Source organism: Pezoporus wallicus, unplaced genomic scaffold (genome assembly GCF_028554395.1).
Source record: "Pezoporus wallicus isolate ANWC-B61680 ecotype Strahan unplaced genomic scaffold, APGP_CSIRO_Pwel_v1 contig_3365, whole genome shotgun sequence".
Taxonomy (NCBI): Eukaryota; Metazoa; Chordata; class Aves; order Psittaciformes; family Psittacidae; genus Pezoporus; species Pezoporus wallicus.
The window spans coordinates 3,309,254-3,329,768 of NW_026640883.1; the positions used below are offsets into that span (position 1 = coordinate 3,309,254).

Sequence of the window (20,515 nt, forward strand, 5' to 3'; positions counted from 1 at the left end):
CTTGTGTTTTGATAAAGCTACATATTTTTTTCAACAGGAGGGAGACAGAAGGAGAGACGTTTGAGCTATTTAGACAGTAACAGATATTGAGGAAAACGTGAGAGATCACCAGGACTTAAATTGCATCATAAAGTCAAAATGAGCCAATCACATTATCACCTACCTTACGTTTGTTTGTTGGACAAACATACAAGTAGCTCAAAATAGTCTTCAGACCGACTTTATCATTCAATTTCTCATACGTTGTCCCATAATCTGTTGACCTGCAATTCAAATAGAGATTTCATAAGTACAAACACTTAATCACAAAACCACAAGTCATTTGGCAGCTTTTCAACATAAGTCATGCTTTACATAGCAGAATGGCTCTCTAGAGCTTTTTGAATGATTCATGTAGTATATAATGATACTTAATTATATACACACAGAATCATGTGAGTGTTTATAATTTGCATTTAAATTAGATTAGGAAAAATTAAACCAGCATCTTCCCAAAGCATTTTAAAATAAATATGTGCAATAAGAAATGCTAAATTTTATGTATAGAAAATGCTGATGATTGTCAGAAAAGCCAAATAGCAGACAGCAAGAGACTAAAGATATCAGTTCACTGTACACTCCAAGATTAGACTAATTTTGTTAAGAGTCTTTTCTCAGCATATTCTATAGTAGTTGTTCCAGCTGATTGTGCAGTGAAATTCGAGTTCAGTTTCTGTGAAAAACACTGACATCCATTTGAAAACCTAACTACATGAGCATTACACCTACAATTTATAAGGCTTTTTCACATGGAGTAGCAGAGAGTATGGACACTTCTGCTTTACTCTTGCTTCAAGATCCACTCTTCAGTAGAGAAAATTATATATTTCTGATACAAGGGTAGTCGACAGAGAACAAAACAAGAAAGGCTGTGAAGAGTTCCTGTAACATCTACTCTTAACATGTGACTGGAACCAAGATCAATTACTAGCAGAGGTTTTGTTCATTATGAAACTCGTGCTTGCCTGAATTATGTCCCAATAACCAGGGGATTTAGCCCAAATCAGTACACTTGGTATCCACAAATTGCAGCAAAATTACATGAATCTGGGTAACAGAGACATTTAAAAGTATAAGATACTTTTGCAGACCATAAACCTGCATCTTGTCTTTAAAATGTACAAATTGGTCCATACAGAACTTCATTTGCAAGCAGTAACATGAATTTTCCCTTCTGCTAACCACTCCAAAACCAGTCATTCTGAAGCAAACTTTGGAACCCATCATTTCCAGGTTCTACCCTATCTGGGAAGCAATGGCTAAATTCACAAACGTATTTAAGATGCTTAATGTCTATATTTATTTATTTTCTTTAACCTGGAGTGTGGAGGTTGTTGGATTTCTGGATCAGGTTCCACACCTACATTTATATCACAGTTTCTGGGATTTCAGATTTTGCAATCAGTGTATAAAACAAGATGACAGCAGCTTGGGGTTTTATCCATTAAGATGAATAGCACTAAAATGTGGATTTGCATTAAAGCTGAATTTTTCTATTCAGGAACTTCACAGAAGCATTTGCATGTATCTGACTTGGTCATATAAGACTGAACATAGCTTTTTCTTCTCCTCCCAATAAACATATGCACCCCTGGTTAGAACATTAACGCTGAATTCGGATTGAGGAAGAGGTGGATACAGTTACAGTTATTTCAGTTCCTGAGGATTTCAGAGACATTCCAGCATTCAGGTAAAGGGAGCCACAGCAGGATGCTGAACACAGCCCTACCAAGGACTGCTGGTTCACTTTGGTTACCTCTCCACCTCACAACCCAGCCTTCTCAGAAATTAGCATTTCCACTGTGGCCTGCCTAAAACCCAAAACTTATCCTTTGTGATGCTTGGGCTGATAAAGACATGTAAGGGTTTTAAGGACTAAGTCTGACATCCAAGGTAGGAAAAAATAACTAATGAAGTGATGAAGCTCTTCTTTACACCAGTGACAGTGATTTCAAAATGGGACCCTTCAAAGGGGGACAGGAGTGAAGAAAATCTGACACAAAAAAAAGCTTGCTCTGAAATCATTAAAGAAAAGCAGCCAGTATCCTTGCCACAGCACAGACAAACAGATGTAGAAGGGCTATTGCAAATGCTAATCTTAGTCAGAATTGCCATCCATTTCTTTCTTCAAATCTCTAGGCAATTATTTTGCATTCATAGCTTTATTTACAGGTAATGTTACATACAGATGGAAATGTGTGCTTCTGTCAACATCCATAAAAGCAACTGAAAGATTGAAAGCTTAGAAAAACATCTTTTTTTTGCAGATGAACAAATACACAAGCAACCAAAGGTGCTACTAGTAGATCTTACTCTCAATATCACCTTCTAAAGTAGCAATAGCCAGTCCTTCTACCTGCCTAGTTAGAGCAGACAGGCATCTAGAGGCGTTTTAACAAAAGATAAAAAATAAAAATGGTGAAAATACACACGCAGAGCACTGAAATTACTGTATTGAATAAAACACTGTGTACATGAAGCCTCTGTTGGTATCTAATCCAAGGAGTATCACCAACCTGCATTCAGCTTATATTTTTATATATATATATATACATGCGTGTGTGTGTGTATGTATACAAGCATTGATTAGCAGCCCTTAGATAATGAGCTCTTAATTTGTCTTATTAAATGTGTGTATAAAACAGCATGAGACTCCTAACCCAGGAAAATGCCACAGCCATTTGGTGATCCAGGAAGCCAGCCTAACCTGGAAGCATTGCAAAAGACAGATGCACCTCAGCAGGGTGCAGGCAGTAACAGCATCAGCAAATTCAATCCCATTTATCTGAAGGGGAATGGATATGTATCAACCAACATCACCCACACCTTGTGTGATAGGCTACTTCTCTGAAGCTCTACAGAGAGAACTCAGTTTCAGTGCATCTGTATAACACGAGCAGAGCAAGCAAATACCTGGATAAATCATATGGAAGGACTAAACCCAAGACCTGTAGAGCTGAAAATATAAAAATAAAACTCTAAACCTTCTGAATCATCTGCCAAAAAGCCACAGCTACTGAAATAACTACGTGTAACGACTGAACAGTAATCCCTATCTTATTAGTCCTTGTGTAGACATGCATGTTGCAATGGTTTCTGATATTGTTTAGGGGAAGGGGGTGTTTATACATGTTTCTTCAAATTAGTTTAAATCCCCGTGTAAATTGTTTCATTTTGGTTTGGTACAGTTACAGGCTAAGTCAAAATAAATCCAGAGGAGTTTGAAATAGGAAGGTCTGCAGAAACATTTGATATATGTGCAAGTCTAAATATGGAAGAAGGTGTATTAGCACATTGTGGATCTTGCTGAAACACAGACAATACTTTGTAAAAGAATAATATTCAGAAACAGAGTAGTCTCGATTCTGAACTTCAGACCTGTCCCACTATTTTAGTGCTAATTGGTTCCATTAAATCCCAAATTTTACCAGTAGCTGTTTAGAATCAGACTCCTTGTTTTTTTCAGTAAAGCAGATTGATTTCTGCAAACACACAACATTTTAATTAAGACTAGTTCATTTCGCAGTATAAAAAAACTACAGAAACTGGGACTGAAGCTCTGACTTCCCCGAGTAATAAATTAAAACAAAACTGGAAACACGTAGAATAATTTATATTTTACAAACTATTTGCAAGAAAGTTGACATTTAAATAACTTCATTATTATTCACTGACAGGGTTTTTCCCTCTCTTCCCATCAGGGTAAATGACATTTCTATTACAGTATTATAATAAACTCCTGCACGTTTTAAATAAAGTCACTGAATTCCATTAGTCCACCTACTGTCCCGAATATATCTCAATCCATTCCTAGCAATATTTCACAATCATAATAGGCATTTTGAATCAACCAGTAGCATGTACCCTACGGAAATTTTCATCTTTCTCAAGAAGTGCAGACTGAAATTCAGACAACTTTCAGTTGGAATATATTGATTAAATTAATTCCCTAGCAAGCTGCAGTTTACGCTCCTTTGTTACAAATTTAAGGCTGTCTGTACTTATTTTACGTAAGCAGCTGAAGACTTGAAGAATCACCCAGTTGATTGTTTGGTCAAGGTTCCTTTTGCAACAATACCTTTCTGGAACACTCGACGGCCAAGAAAAAAGAAAAACACATGCAGACTTTAAGCTGTGCAACATCATGTCTCCTGCCTATTAGAGTGCAGCTTTCTTCTCATGAAAGACATATTAATAGATGAAGCTCCTTGCTATAATACACATCATTAAGAAGCAATCATTTTAATTAGCACCATTTACTATTGTTTTCCTTTTTCCACCCATTACCTCTGGTTTTCATATATTAGTGTGACTGCTCCCCCCACCTCCACCATGAGAGGACTGTCAGTGTACCATGTCCTCATTCTTCCTGCTTCACAGTTTAATTTGCTGCTCTAACTGCTGTCCAAGTGGCAGCCAGCCCTGGGGGCAGGACCAGAAGCATCTGGGATGTGGTTATGGAGCAGCAGAGCAGGGCAGCCTGTCATGAGCAGGAGCAGTGTGAAGAGATGTGCTCTAGCCTGTTTCTCCTTCGGCACATTAATTCATCCCTGCCACCAGGTATTTTAAGAAACTGCAATGATTATTAGATCACCTGTTCCAACCTCCCACATAACTAAGTTTGTCACCTGGTTTGCCTCCAAAGGGACTGGCCAGCTGAGCACAGGGTTTGCCAGTTACTATTGTATTAATCTCTACATGAGCAGATTTTTAGATGCAAGGCTTTCAGATCACAGAAGGCAGAACTGCAGAGTCACAGGCTGCACTTACTCTCCTCTTTTTGACTTCTGAGTTCTTTGTTTCAGGGAATCTTTCTAGGCTGAGTTGCTATTCCCCCACCACTTAAATTGAAACTCTTTCCTTTATGGTTTTATAGCCAACTACTAAAGTTTCCCATTGATTTTTGCCATGCCACCATGTTTCACAAAAGCTGGTAATGTCAAAATCTTCTTCAACACCTAACCATTTAACTTTATATGTCCTTCCTATTAAGCCTTTCACAAGCCATTGATAAATAACACTTTTTGTTCTGATGCCTGTTTTGATTTAACTCTTTCATGTATAAACCTGGTATGTTTTTTTCCAGAAGGTAACAATGTCTGATCTCAGCTTTTCTCTCAGGAGAACTTTTTATCCTATTCTTTATTTTCGTAGAAAGCTATTCTTGCTTTACAAATTACCTTGCTTCACCTAGACGATTCTCACCAGTGACTGTCTAACTCATTGTATAAATAATTCCCTAAGGTCTGTCCCATTTCTAATGGAGCCTGTTTCCTTAGCTCATAGAGGCTGACACATTTTGAAAGGAGTTTTACGTCTCCATGTTGAAGAGCAATTGCAAGATGTAAACACAGTAAACCCTGTGCCCTTAGACACAGTTTTCATGCAGCAAGGAGGAAGATCTTGTCCTCATTTGTACACATTTCTGTCCCGAGGTCACACTTGGAATGAACTTTTTAAGGCAGGAAAGAGGACTTCTATTTAAATCTTCTGCATCCCACTGAGCAGCCCAGGCCTCTGCTAAAGGTCCTTCTGCAGCTTGGGACCAGCCGAACGGTTTCTTTATGCCTTACTTGGCCTCTTCTTACTTTATTAATGAGTCTTGGCTGATTTTTAGCTATAGCTCATTTGCTTTAAGCATGGATTAAGCTAAAGCAGAGATAATTTAGGGAGGCTTTTTTGCCTTCCTGATTTTGGTTCGTGGGGGCAGTGCTAAGCATTCTGACAGCAGTGACAAGCCCAAGAGTCAGTTAGCATTTCTTTAAATGTCTATAATGGCACTGCACATGTCACTGCACTAAAACACTTCAAATTTAGCCTGGGAGGTTGAAATTAACTTTTAAAGACATCTCCAGGGTAAAGAAAAAAGAGAGACTTCAAAACTCAAGGGATCCACATGTCTCGCTCCCTAAGTGAATGTATTTCTGATGATATTTTTTCCTCATGAGGCCCTCAGCAGGTTGGCAAGTATTAGTGTTCCCACTTTCTAGACAGGGGAAACAGAGGGAAAGACTAGATAATTAATCTTATGTTTGAAGGAAGCCTCTAACAAAGCCAAATGCAAGTCCCCTCAGGCTTCACTAACTTCCCACTCAATCCTGACAGCATAAGTTTTCTGAGGGTTTGTGTGTGCAAATAAGGCTTGGAATGAGCCTTAATATCAATGTCAAAAGGAATACAAAACTAAATATAGGTACATTTTGAAACAGATTTGAACTTCCACTTTGAAAATGTTTTGCTTCCAGTTTGCAACTGTAGATTTTGCTAGAAATGAAGCTATGAAGTTTTAGATGAGTTTACTGAAGTCTGTATGTTTTTTCCCTTATGGAAAGGATTTTCCCATCACATAATACAGTTTCCCACCTACAGAAGCCATCAAAATTACTTGGAGGACAAGAAGGGGTAAAAAAATTACAAAGAAACAATAGGAAACTATAGAATTGACATTTCTTTGCATAATCAGTTAAATTAATTCAATTTTTTTTCTTCTCCTTTTTAATCAACTTTTATTTGGAGTAATCTAAATGAACAGAAACATACTCAAAATTTTTCAATTTTGGCTTAATGTAGTTCAGCTGATTATTGCTATAAATAATTTAAAAGATATGACATACAGGAGAAGCAGTTCATATTTTATCATTCAATTCAGAGTTTACATATTGCATTGGATATTTATTCAAAATCTTACTCAAATAAGAAAGAAAGGAAATAGAGGGATGGGAGGCCAGGAGGGGTTATCTGTAGATGACCCAGATAAATTGTTTATCACAGAATCCTAAGAAGAAATTTCCTGATGTTCACATGGAACCTCCTATGCTCCTTAAAGTAACGATTGAAGAAACCCAAATTTGGGTAACCTGCCTTCACTGATATTTCAGTTGACAGCGACTCAAGTTAGCATCCTAAACAGAGAATACCTGTTCTTCTGTCTCTTATCATACCCAAAGTAACAACCATCAATTCATTTGCATATATTTAGTAAAGGACCTGCCAGAAATTATAGCCACATAGAAAACTTCCATCTGTTGATGCAAGCTGTAGGGATATCTCACCCTTTCATAGCCATCCACACTCCTATTAACATCTCTATTGTCTGTGCTATGATACAAACCTTTTCCCTCTGTGAACTGCTAAATACTAGCTCACATCTTTTCTGCTAAAGCACAGCATTCTTGGCAGAGATTAATCACATCTGTAATATCTATGGTGAACAACCCTTAGAACAAACTAGTCTCTGTTGCTTACCAAGGTTGTTCTTGGAAACACCTACTAAATTCACTGGAAATGAAAATCTAGGAAAGAGATAGTCTGTGGCATAGATCATCAAAAGTAAAGAATCAAAATAAAATAAGCTAAAGCCAAAACTCCTGTGTGGACATATCTAAATGCTTTAGCTCTGATGACACACATATCCCATTGCATAATATCCCTTCAGAGCCTTCCATTTTACCAAACTAACCATGGACCGTAACTCAGATCAAGTATTCATGTTTAAGAATCCAGAGGCATCTTGCACTTGCAAACAGACATTGAAGAGCTTTTTCTACATCAGTTTCTGATGCTACTGTCTTTTTCAGCAGAAGCTGGATTCTACTGTATTGTGCAGATGGGCTTTTTTACCTTCAGGCTGCAGAGAAATTGCTGTGTAAAGGTTGGATACCCAAAGAAAAGAGCAAGATCGAATACTTCAGCAGAATAAAAGATCAAATTTGGATTAGATGGGAATAATACACTTGATATTGTTGTTGACACACATCCACCCCTTAACTGATTCTCTAATTTTAGATGTCTGTCCTGTCTTGTTTGACCAATAATACCTTTTTTACTGCACAGTACACTGGTTTCTCCTGCCATCAGGCTTAGAACAAAAGGTTCTGGCAGTTGATAAAATCCATATTCAGCTTCCCCACTCCCGTGCTTGCTGATCAGAGGTCAGATCATGATCACACTTTCAGTTAATCCAAAGTATTTACTATGGAGATGTAGCACTGTAAACATGGAACTGGACAGCATCAACAATCAACTTATGCTGGATTGGAAGCAGCTGCTTCCAGGAAATCAGAAGGATCTTCGCTGTCAGAATGCAAGACTTGACGATTTTTATTTCAAATGTACAATTCCCAACTTTTTGTGTGCGAACTGACACACTGAGATTTGACTGGACTCTGCCCTGAAAGTGTTTTCTAGGCACTGTTTTGTAGGAATGGACTGTAAATCCAGGCTTTTGCTATGGATGACCCCATTCTGGGGACCACAGCTACATTCTGGAGCTCTTCTCAAATACTGCTGTGCTAAATGACCACTTGCAGGATTAGCTCTGTGAAAGGAGATGGGACATCTAGGGCAGAGGTCTCCATTTGTGGCAAAATAACTGTGGACTTGCTACCACGTATTCTGCCTGGCTAACAGACCCTCAGCAAGTCTAGCTGTTGCCACTGAGGCCAAGATAAAGTGTCAGTTGAAGGAACTGGGGCTTTCATATCCACTGCTTGAGCAGCAGAGGAGGACTCTCCAGGGTTCTCCCTCTCAAATCTGCCTTCCAGCTTCCCTGAAAGACTCAGCTCCAGCCCTTCACTGACAGAAGAATAGTGTAGGGATGCTAGCATTCATAACCACTCTATTCTAATCCAATGCTAGGTGAAAGCCTGCAGAAAGTTCAAAGGGAGAGCCATTAAAGCAAGACTTCTACATGAACCTCTCAGTTAAAGACTCAAGAGGCAATAGTGGTGTTCTGGATGAAACCCTAGTGCAATCTCTCCTGTTTTTTCTAAGAGACATTGTGCCACTATGCCAAGTGCATATGGGAAGGATCAGTAACTCCAGTAGGACCACTAATTTTTCAGAGCTAATATACAGCAAAAGCTGATACGTTATTTAAGCTTCTGCATCTGACTGTATGTACACTCCAAGCTTTTCCTCCTTCCCTAAGTCCACAGTACTGTTTTTCAGAGTTTTTTTCCATTTGCCATCACAGCATTATTTGCAATGAAGGACCAGACACTGAAAAAAAGGAATGAAAGTTTACTGGTAACAAACTTGTTCCTTGGTACCACAGGGACACTTTTGGGGATCAGTGAACTACAAGTGGAAGATCTCCTTGTCAAAACAAGCAAGATGGCTAGGATGCGAATTTCCACCCTTCTTTCATCAGAGTATTTGACATCAGACAACACTGCAACTCAGAATGAAGCCATTCCCATAAGTCCACCTATTCAAGGCTTATAGCCATCAACAAAAAAACATCTCAGCTTAGTTATGATGGATATTAAAGTTGTTTTCCCCTACATTTAAATTAAAAGCTGCCTTTAAAAATAGACAAATTGAGAATGACTAATTATTCTTCTTGCAGTACGTTTACATGGGGCATACTAATGTCATCACAACCTTAATACCAAATTGTAGCTTATAAAGTGGTTGTATGTTGCATTTTCCCATTTCCACCCCAGTCTGATGTAAATCACACAAATAGCTAGGACTGTAGCCCAGTAATCATCACGCTATTAACTTTCTAATTGATGGTAATGGCCAGAATAAATTTCAGGCACCCCAAAGGGTGGTTAATGGATTTTGTAGCTTGAGGGCAGAGCAACAGGAAACTTCTTCATTAATCAGGGAGGCGAGACAGCCATGCATGTCCTACACTCCCCAACCCATCATAACACTGAGGTCATTGCAGCTTTGTTGAAAAGGTGGGTGTTGCCAGGCAAAAAGGAAATACACCGTTACAGCAGGCTGTGCACACTTGACATACTAGCTCAGAAGAGCTATGTTAGCATCCATAGTCACATTATACATACACAAAACTGCTTTGGCCACTCTCCAATTAGCAGCAAGAAAGAGTTTTATTGTGTCATAAAAATGTTTCAGGTTTTCTATGGCTTTCAGTACATACCCTGCAGAAGAGGCTTTCTAGCTTAGACCATGCAAGCATTTGCAACACATTATGCAATCTTCATTCTGGCTTGTCAGAGCAAGTCAACAGCTACAAAGCTTAAAAGATCCAGACAGCCCAAGACATTATTTTCAAAATCATTGTCCAAGCCCCTTAGTTGTTATAATGGAGTAATTCCCAAGGACTAGTAGCATTTTGAAACCAGATATAAATGTGCCTCATGTATTAATTTATATTAAAGTTAGTTGGAAGATGGAATTCCCATCCCTGAGGCAACATTAACAATTCTTTTTTCCCTGTTTGAAACTAGCATGATTCCCAAAATCTGAATAGAATAAGAATAGAGAGCAAAAGGGATTAAGTGAAAAGACAAAAAAAATGATAGTCCTTCATCCCACTACCACCAGTGTTATCCACTCAACTGAATACTTTATAACACAGTCTGGCTGTCACTACACAGGAAAAAGCTCAAATAAAACAAGGAGAAAAATCAAACAAAATACACTTTCAATTTCAAATCATTCTGACATTTTCTGTCAAGATTTATCTGACTAATGCTGCATTTCCCAGCAGAAAACTGTTCCACTGAAAAGGCTTCAATTAGTTCTCCGCATCCTAGTAGTGCATAGGCTAAGCTGTTACTAGACTGTTACTGTACCACATCACTTAAGAATTTGTTTTTGCTGGATTTAAAAGCTTTGCTAGTGGATTACTGTACCCAAGAATCACTAATTAATGCTTTGAAGCAGGCAAATATGAGTGTTACTTTCTTCCTTTTGAGACCATAACAACGATGCAGCTGTACTGGTTGTGTCGGTTTCAAATAATATACATCAGCCAGAGCCACACAGCTTTAGTTTTTCCTCTTGGTTGGTAGAAGCATGTTTATCATTTTATATCTCAAGGATCAGTGGGGTCATAAAGCTTGCTATTTATAGCTACTCTTGGGGTATCAAGGAAGTGACAGTAATTTGTTCCTTTGACATCTAACCTTAGGTCAACTCCAGGAGCAGAGATGGATTTTTTACAAGAAATGAAATGAAAGTACACAGCAGAAGATTAATACCATTTCCTATGCCTGAGGAGAATACATGCTCCCAATCACTCTGCAGAAAAAATGGTCAGGAACATGTGCTATGCACTAAGAATAGAGCAAGATGTGGTCAAGGTGAGGTGTTCAGTCTATTAGCAAACTGATACACTGACATTTGTGCATAGAAGAATTGCAGGCCGATAGTCTAGAAAAGAGCTCAGCTCTTCTGGTTCTTTGATTTTGAAAATCATCTTTAAGTCAGTGCCAGCTACAGATAAAGTGAGATCTTTCTTTTATGTTACTGGTAAATGATAAAAGAAAGTTAAAGCTAAGCTATAAATTCCATATCAGAAACATCTTCCACAAGATCAAGCTATTATTTTGCCCTGCATTGCAAAAACATCTTGTATCAATTATATTTTCTGTTTGTGAGAAAATAAAGACTGCAGATTGAAACATCTTGAAAAGCTTCCTTGATACTAAAATTCTTACTGACGGGCCATATTCGTCATTACTCACAACTTATATTCAACTGAGTAATAAAAAAATAATAAAACGGAAATCAATCAGAAGAATCCCCCTCCCCCTGCCAAGGTATCTGGTTTTAATTTATTTGGAATTAAAATTAGAAAATAAATGTCTTTCCAAAGCTATGGGAGCATGAAGACATTAATTATATAATCCAGTCATTAAAATAATGCTACAACAGGAATTCAGCCAAGTACCTGTGAAGGCCTTCTACCTTCTTATAATAGACATATCATCCTCAGCCACCACTAATTCCCTTAAAAAAAGGGTATCCAACATGCTCAGAAAGCAAATTTCAGCTACACCGACCCCCAAATCTCACACATGACCACAAAAGCCACATAAACCCTCCAATTTACATGTAATACCACAACCTACATCCACCAGAATCCACCATTTCCAGGTATACTACTGCTTTGTGCTAAGACAACCATGCAACGGCTAGTGCAATGGACTCCAACAGGCTGCAGTACATGTCCCATACTGGACAGCAGGCAGGTGGTGGTATATATTACACGTGCCCACCCATATTGTTATCTTAGCAAGTGGAGGTAGCATTAATTGAAAAGAAAATTATCCATCATATGCTGGACACACGAGATCTTAGTGCTCACTTACAAGCTGGGGGCAGTGCAGCCTACTTAGCTCCTAGCCCTCAGCTCACCTGGCGATATTTATGGACCATTATTTAGCTCCACATGGAAGTAGTGTATATCCTGAAACAGTTGGAAAAAGCCATGCTAGTTCGCCTGTGTGGAAGCCAGGTCTGGTAGAACAAGAGTTATTAATTACAAAAGGATCAATTTTGCACTTTGACCAACAAAGTTCACGCAGCTACATAAAGACAACACCCTCAAAAAGAACCTTCATATGTCCGTGGACGTTTGTCTGGAAGATGCCTGCCAAGTCCTGTCCTTCATCTTGATGGAAAGTCACTGATAAATGCCTATAAGTGGCAGGTCTTCAATTTAGTTTTGATTTATTAGGGCCCAATTAGAAGAGACACTTTAAGTAACAGCCAGACACAATAGCCAGTCACTGGAACTGTCATGCTGGATGGTGGGGAAGGGAAACGAGGCAAGAACAGGCGCAAGATTTTAAATGTGCCGATCAACTGGGGAGCAGACATTCCTGTAGCACAGGTATGCCCCAAATCCCACTTTCAGCACTATCTACACACACATTCCTCCACCATCTATCAAACAGAAATCTGAGGATTTGTTGCTTAAAGGTCCAGTAGCAGGTGAAATAAGACCAGGAACTGTAACCAGTTAATTTAAGTCTTCACAGATCAAACCCCTGCCAAAAAGGCACTGAATCCCCCTTCTTTGGTGGATTAGAATTAGAGCTCTGTAAATACACACACAAAAAAAGATGACAGTGATTTTTTCACTGCTTCAAAATAAAGTTCCTTGTTCAGCCCATCTAATCTTTGGGTGAATAAGGCACCTTAACCTTCACATCATTTGTGGGTTTTTTCTATCGCCATCCTCTTCCCCCGTTTTAAAATTTATGGTTACCATTTAGGCTGATTTCAATTTCCATTAATAATATGTGCAACTGATGTACATTTAAGTGAATTTAATCATGTTGTAGTGACAGGTCTAGCTTAAAGCAGGGCTTAGAATTATCAAGTAAATTTCTCTTGAAAAGGTCAGTTTAACATTTAACAGGAGGGCCCATTCCAGACAGATTAGAATTTGCTCCACTTATTTCGAAGGCAAACACTTCTCAAGCCAGCTTCAGCAGAAGCATGTCAATCAAATGAGAAAAGTATCAGGTGCCCAAGGGAGAAAGTTCACTGATGCCTCCCTATACAGCCAGCCCAAAGGCTGCTCAGTCACATTGTCAAAACCGACATATTCCTGCCCTACTGTTGAAGGACTGGAACCAGACCACACCACAGAAAGTAGTGAAGGCAGAGCTGGAGCGTTTAGGCAAGCTGCTGACAAGTCAGACTTCACATGTCTAATTGCTGCAGCACAGGAACAAAATGTGAACAACCTTGTGTGCTACGGGAATGGGTTATCATGCATGTGTCCCATGAGGATTTATTATTACTCCTGTGCCTGTCAGAGGCAGTTCAGCTTTCCAGGAGCAGCATGTTAAGCAGAGAGGTGATGATACATGTAATGCTATCTCGGTGGCACTCTCGGTAATAGCCCAATTCCTCCAATTGGTCCTGCCTCCAGCCTAGGAAGACAAGTGCCCTGTAGCATTCACCCAGACAGCTCTTCTACAAGATATTGTCTTTATTAAAAGGGTTCACTGTAGCACAGGTCCTGAATGCAGCAGGTACTGCCTTACCCGTTACCAAGATTAAGACCTCCTGTTGTTGTCCCACCCATACAAGAACATCATGTATCCTAGTACATTTTTTCATTGAAAATAATATTTTCCCTAAGGATATTTTATATCAGATAACAGTTTCTGGACAGAATCTAAACATCTTCCGAGGACATCTCCAACCTTCACAACCAACTGGATGGCTGAATGACACCATCCGTGTAGCGACAGCTTTCACAGTTGCTATCATGTTTTACACTACAGTTTCAGAAATACCAAATTCCTCATAAAACAGAAATTCCACTTTTCCGCCCAGTTAAGTAGGTTCATGGTGTGAATTTCACCTGTCAACTCCTAAGCTCTCCAGGAGTCCTGGAGAGGCCTCGAAGAGCATCTTTGACATATGTACAGTCAATGCCTGAACAATCTTCGTTATTTCAGACACTTGTGCTTCTGCCTAGAAGGGGTGGCTGGGAAAAACGAGCAAGCAAACAAACCCAAAACACCAAAAAAACCTAGCCCCACACACATTGAAAGCTCATGGATAAAACTGAAACTCAATTCAGTCAACTTGGAAATGTTTCAGACACATATTTTTGTTTTAGAAAATGGCAACCTGCCAAAGCAAAACTTTTCAGAAAGACTTCTGAATGGAATTTGCTGGCAAAACATCAGAAGGATCAGATGAGTTCTGGGAAGACAGCCACCTGAGACGTGAAAGGTCCATGCTTTGGTGGAAGGAGAAGACAGCATACAGCAAAATAATCAGGTAAAGTACTGATGCCCTGGTAGCTCTCTGAGCATGAAAACAACAGTTGGGGCTGTTATTGCAGCAACCACCAATACACTGAAATTAGTTTCAATCAAATCTTCTTTTATGGCAAGGCAGACACTGAGATAGTCATTCTTGAATGATGCAGAATTTCAATTTAGGAGCCTCCTCCATCTGAAGAGGGCTCTCTGAACTACTATACTATTAATCATTGTGGGTGATGCTCTCCTTCAGCTTTCGAACTCTGCTTGCGTGTAGGGCAAAGAGATGTTTAATAATTCAGCTACACTCATGATTATGGAGGAAAGAAATAGATTCACCAGCAATTTGACTAATCAAGCTGACAAAGTGATTGGGTTCAAAAAGGAAAGGACTCTCCCAGCAGCAGTTCATTAAAATAAAAATGAAACTCTGCGCATTTCCAGTCTAACAAAAAGGATTTACTGGTCCATAAAATGGAAGGAAAAGGAATAGCCTGGATAATCTCAACTATCGGCAGGATACAGATCATAAAAATCAAATGCAGGGTGCCGCTAAAACTAGACTGACTCTTCCAGCTTTATTGCAGAGGATCAACAAACAAAATCTACAAAGAGGTTCTGCAAAGAATGCCCTTATATCTACAGAATCATTTAGGTCAGGTGATTGGAAACAGTAGTTGAAGATGACAGGTCTTTTTTGCCTCAGAGTTGTATCAGAGCCAACTATGGCTCTGAGGTAGGGCCATGACAAACCTCAGGAAGTAAGGCAGGTTTTATATGAGAAATGTGTGGTTGCAGGAAATTAGCAAAGCTACTTTGAAAATGGAAAACTGACTCATTCGGGCACAGCACAGCAGTGGTCAATCAAGTTATCAACACCGTGTGAGGCTGCTGAGAGTCATGAAACTCAGTCTGGGTGGCAGTGTGAGAATATACTAAAATAAGTATATTTTTGTAGGAATGTTTTATTTATCAAAGTAAAACAGAAGTGTTGGAGAATGAAATAAAGGTCCTGTGATTGTTTTATTATTTTATGTCAAGACTTAATGGCAATATCCTAAAGTTATTAATGGTTTAAAAAACTACACATTTAAGTGGATTCCTGAGCTGCTAATAATTTCAAATTGTAGTATAGAAGATGGACTAGATGTGGAGCTGTTCTGTCATACTTTGCTCTGGCTTGGTCTGTGGGGTGTTTGCTGTAAGAACAGACTAGCGGTATTTAAGAGGGAAGCTGCTCCTGAAGAAGAAAGATGGCTCAGGAAAAGCTACTTCTTTAATTGCACTTAAGGATCATTGACAGAATCAGGTAGAGGAAGTGCTTTGACCTTGCTCCTGATGAAGGAGCAACTGTGTCTGCAAGAGACCCTGAAAATGCCTCAAGAAGGTGTGTAAGTAGGAAAAACACTTCCAAACCCTGCAAAGGACAGCCACCAAAGGGACTAGTGTCCCAAGACTGGCTTTATGGTTTTGTCAGTGATGAAGGAGAGTAGAAGGTGAGAGCAACTGCATGCTCAAAAATGTTTTTCAGCAAATTAAGATTTACAGTATACTTTCTAAATGTTTCCTCTTACTGTTTAAACAAAAAAAGCTTAATTTTAGGATTACAGAATCATAGAATAGTTAGGGTTGGAAAGGATCTTAAGATCATAATTTTAAGGAAGCTTACCTTTGTGTTCACCAGTGGTTTAAAGACAACAAAAGAAAATGTTACCAAATTTCTTCAGCTACATTAATAAGCATGGAAGAACAAAAACTGTATTTTGGCCAAGACTCAGGAAGAAAATTGAATTCTGCAGGACAGATGCAGCCATCGGTGCTGGGAGCTCTTCCCGGCCAGTACTGGAAATACAGCTAGTGCTGGGACCATGAAAATCTTACATTCCCGCTTCTACATTCCAGATATTTACAGTCCTTTGGGAATTCATGTGCATTAGGTCCCAGTTCTGCTTTACTGAGTTTCTCTTCAGAGGAAAAGAGATACTTAACTCGTCACCATTCCTACATGTGATGTTGCTCAACTAGCCAAACAAAATTTACAACCAGGGCAAAATGCCCGCTATTACATCTCTGCATTTGAGCCTGAAAGAGCACAAATGTATCTTCTGAGGGCTGTGTTAAAGTAAGCAGGAGAAGGAATCTTATTCTGTAGGGTAAAAGAGAGGGACAAATGGAAAACTCACACTGTCACCCTGAAACACAAAGCCTCTTCTGCCTCCAGGAATCAAAGCTATTTGGCTAGATCAGAAGCTGAACTACCCTCAGCCACTGGACTTCTGCATAATGATTAACTCCTAGCTCATCTAAATAAAAGCTTCAAATAAAACATCTCCTTTGGGTATTCAGGACAGAGGATACCAGCTTAGCTAATTAGACATAGTTGTCAGCTAATCAGCACACCAGTGATGGGTACCAGCTGGGGAATTATTTCAAAATGAACTTGGGAATTAAGAAACCACCCCTTTGGGACCTGCTGGAATAAGTCTTTGTCTGATGGAGTAAAAAGGCTCAGGAAGTGAAGCAGCAGCTAAGAGTAAAGTTTGCTTTAGAAAATTAGGAGTGAAGACAGACAGAAGCAATTCTTGAGGCAATTGATTAAGACCACCAGTCTGCTGTGGGCAACTCAGTAGTAAAGAGTCTACTGTAGGGGAAGCACTAGTAGCTAAGCATAATAAATTATTAATCCCAGAAAGTCAGCCTGAATACAGCAAATGACAGTGCTGAAACAGAAACACTAAGTAAATCATATACACTCCTGCCTGGAGACTGTCTCTCTGTTCTTTATCTCCAGACAAACTCACTCCTAGTCTATTATTTCAACTAATGGAACAGTCTTTTGATGCTGAATGAAGACGTTACTTGTCTACTTGTGACTCTGGCAGAAAGGCAACACTTAACTACAACACTCCTTACTGTATCACTGGGCACTAGCTCCGTTTGATAGTGCTTACAAGTCCTATCCAATTCAGAGGCCAGCAAATTCAGTTCCTTGAGTGTAACTACCCCATTTTTGCAGGATTCTGTCAGTAGAAAACTTATGCTGCCAGCCTTGTTCCTACACAGAATCTTGGTGTCTTGGCAGTTTATCCTTTCTTTCTTTTTTTTCATTTAGACATCACAGAGCAATATTTAAGAAATAGCTGAGTCTCCGAACACTGCTCTGTGAGCTCAGCGAATTAGCAGCAGCAAGCTTCCGCCTGTTAGCAGGACTACTGCCACCTCATAATCTGAGCAGATGGGATTCATCTCCCACCCACAGGTCTCTGCCACAGCAGTACAGCAGTGTTACAGCCACATACCAGGCACAGCTGGTGACTTAAAAATCAGGGCAACCACCTGCACCCACTACACAGAACCTCAGAGCAAGAGAGAGACCATGGCCCCCTCCTGCTGAAGACCAGGAGCTAGGCTTGGTCTGGAAAGTCTAACAGTTACTGTGGGGTGCCTGGTGAATTTTTTCTCACTTTTGTCTCCCAGAAAGGGCATGGTGATTCCATTGATCAAGAGTAGCCACCTGCATCCATCTGACCTCACACAGCACAGCAGCTGACAATCAGATATTTTAAAAGAAGAAAAAGAAATAAAAGTCCTTTAGCCTTTGCCAAATTCTTCCTTAGAATTTACCTCTGCCTTAGCATCTCCAATCCCTTGGACAATAATCTATTCATGCTATTGAGGCAACTCAGTTTGATTATCCACTCTGAGGCCACTAATCTCTGCTATTAACTTTACCACCTCTTCACATACCTTGAATCTTTCCTGGGAATCAGATGCCAACAGTAGATGGTGGTAACTCCTCCAAGAAATAGGGCTATGAACTGTGAGTCATTGCCTCATGTGCCAGCAGCCCTTCACCACTGCACTGGGTTCACCTGCTGTATCTACCTGATTTGTGTGATACTCTGCTGCAAGAGTCCCAGTATGAGAGCTGCCTCCATGGGAGGTACAAACAGAAAGGAGCATACCATTTTAACAAATACTTATTCAATTTATAACAGCTTTGTGTACTTACTATGGTATAGAAAAGACAAAAGAGAGCAGAAAAGAACATTCTGTCTCTTTGGATAAGAAAACCTGGTAATGAAGGCTTACTGAAATCTGTACAAGCCTTTCAACAGACTTAATGGCAGTTTACAGGAGAGTCTGTATAATTATCATATATAATTACATAAAAGCTTGTTAGAGGTTTAGTGATTGAGAAGACAAATGTTTATGACACCCACATTCAGAAAAGTTCTGAGCTTTTATGTGTTATTCCATAAGAAAATATAAATGTATTACGTAGCTTTCAGAGCAAGACTTAAAACTTCTTCAAACTAACAAAGGAAGTGACTGAAACAGTCCAGAGAAGCAGCACTTTAGAAAGGAAAGGAAGGGACAAACCTATGTGGGAGGACAGCATGACAATGCCCAGGGAGATATTGTTAAGGCAGACATGATGACTGTCAAGTGTAGGCCAAATACACGTGAAAATTAAGGCTCAAGGCATCTGAGATGTTGCTGATTCACTCGGCATCCTTTCCCCTTTCTGGATGGATTTGAGCTCATTAAATGCAGCTGGAAGATATCAGTTTCTATGTGAAATAAAACAGGTGCCAAAAGTAATGGAACTATGCAGCTAGATCTACCCCACACATCTCATGTAGTTTCCCTATGTGCCAGACTGAACTATAACTTCTCTGGGTTTTCCAAAGTAACAGAAATCCCTCCATCAAAAATAGATACTTAAAGTTACTAGCATAGGTGACAATGCTCAATCTTTAAGGAGGGAGAGGGGCTGCTGCACAAGGGCAGGTAGACAGAATAAGAGTTGGCATCATCCCACGCATGATATTACCTGGAGCCACTGAAAGTAGTACTGTCAATACCTACATGATTCCCCTTTTCCCTGACTTTTCCCTCCGTCACTAAAAAGATACCTTGCAGTCAGTAGAGACTGACTCATCCTATAAGGTGGTGAATGCCTAGGACATACAGAAGCTGCCTTTCAGATTTCTTTCCCACAACAGAAAAGACACGGCTCGCTAGAATCCACATTCCCTCTGCTTTTTCCTTTCTGACCAAGGTTTTTACAGGTACTTTTGGAGGGGTTCTCTCTCATGGGTAATCAGACCTATCAAACAGGGAAGGAGGAGGTAGATTCAATTCTCTATAGCAACATTCATGCAGAAGAAGGCAGGGCAGTCATCACTAAGTTAATTCAGAAAATTAAATTAATTAACAAGCCAATAACATCCCTATTGTAGGTTCAAGCACACCAATCAAATAGGAGTCACTGATGTATCATGTATTCCAAGCAGCTGGGTCTTCAGAGTCAAAGCCACTGCCATCTCTCTGTAGATAAAAATATTTCTGAGATGGTAGGAACAATATGGCCAGCCTGGAAGCAAGGCACAGCTGAAGATCACCAGTGCTTTATTCTTCCATGCCTCCTTTTTTCTAATAGGCACCATGGTACAAATCAGTGCAGCACAAGCTTACTAAAGAACCAGAATTTTTTTCTTACTACTTAATGGAGTTTTCCAAAGTTATCTTCTTTACCCTCTCCATTCATTAAGAGGATACGGCAATGCTTAAACAGCAATCAATAAAACTCAAAGACACTCTGTTCTCCATCTGCCATATGGAGTTCTGTGCCCTAAAGGCTACACACAAGTGCAATTTTGTGTCATTTACTTCTTTTTCACTTCCATAGGGTACTCTATCCAACACAGTGAGTGGCCAGTTCATTTTATAAGATAAAATACAGCTGGGTGACTTTGCTTTCATCACACAGCAGGACTCACATATATAAAGAAGTGTGAGGAAAAGAAACAGGACTGCTAAAGGTAGAGAAGACTTCTCACTTTCCAAGCATTAATTCAGCTGTCACTGCAGTTGACACATGCCAACCACCACTTGGTGCTTTTCAGCTGTCCACCGTTCTGGATGCTGAAAGTCTGTATTGCTTCCAATGATGGATACATTCTTGAGAAGGAGAAATA

The 20,515-nt window shown here is 39.6% G+C and overlaps 1 protein-coding gene across 4 annotated transcripts in view; it reads right to left on the reverse strand.

The window, feature by feature from the left end:
• SORCS1 (sortilin related VPS10 domain containing receptor 1) overlaps positions 1 to 20,515 on the reverse strand; it is a 291,565-nt gene that overhangs the window by 169,182 nt on the left and 101,868 nt on the right. For all 4 annotated transcript variants that reach the window (XM_057420911.1, XM_057420910.1, XM_057420912.1 and 1 more), the window contains exon 3: positions 164 to 263. In XM_057420911.1, coding sequence (XP_057276894.1) covers positions 164 to 263 — 100 coding nt within the window. The remainder of the gene's footprint in view (positions 1 to 163; positions 264 to 20,515) is intronic.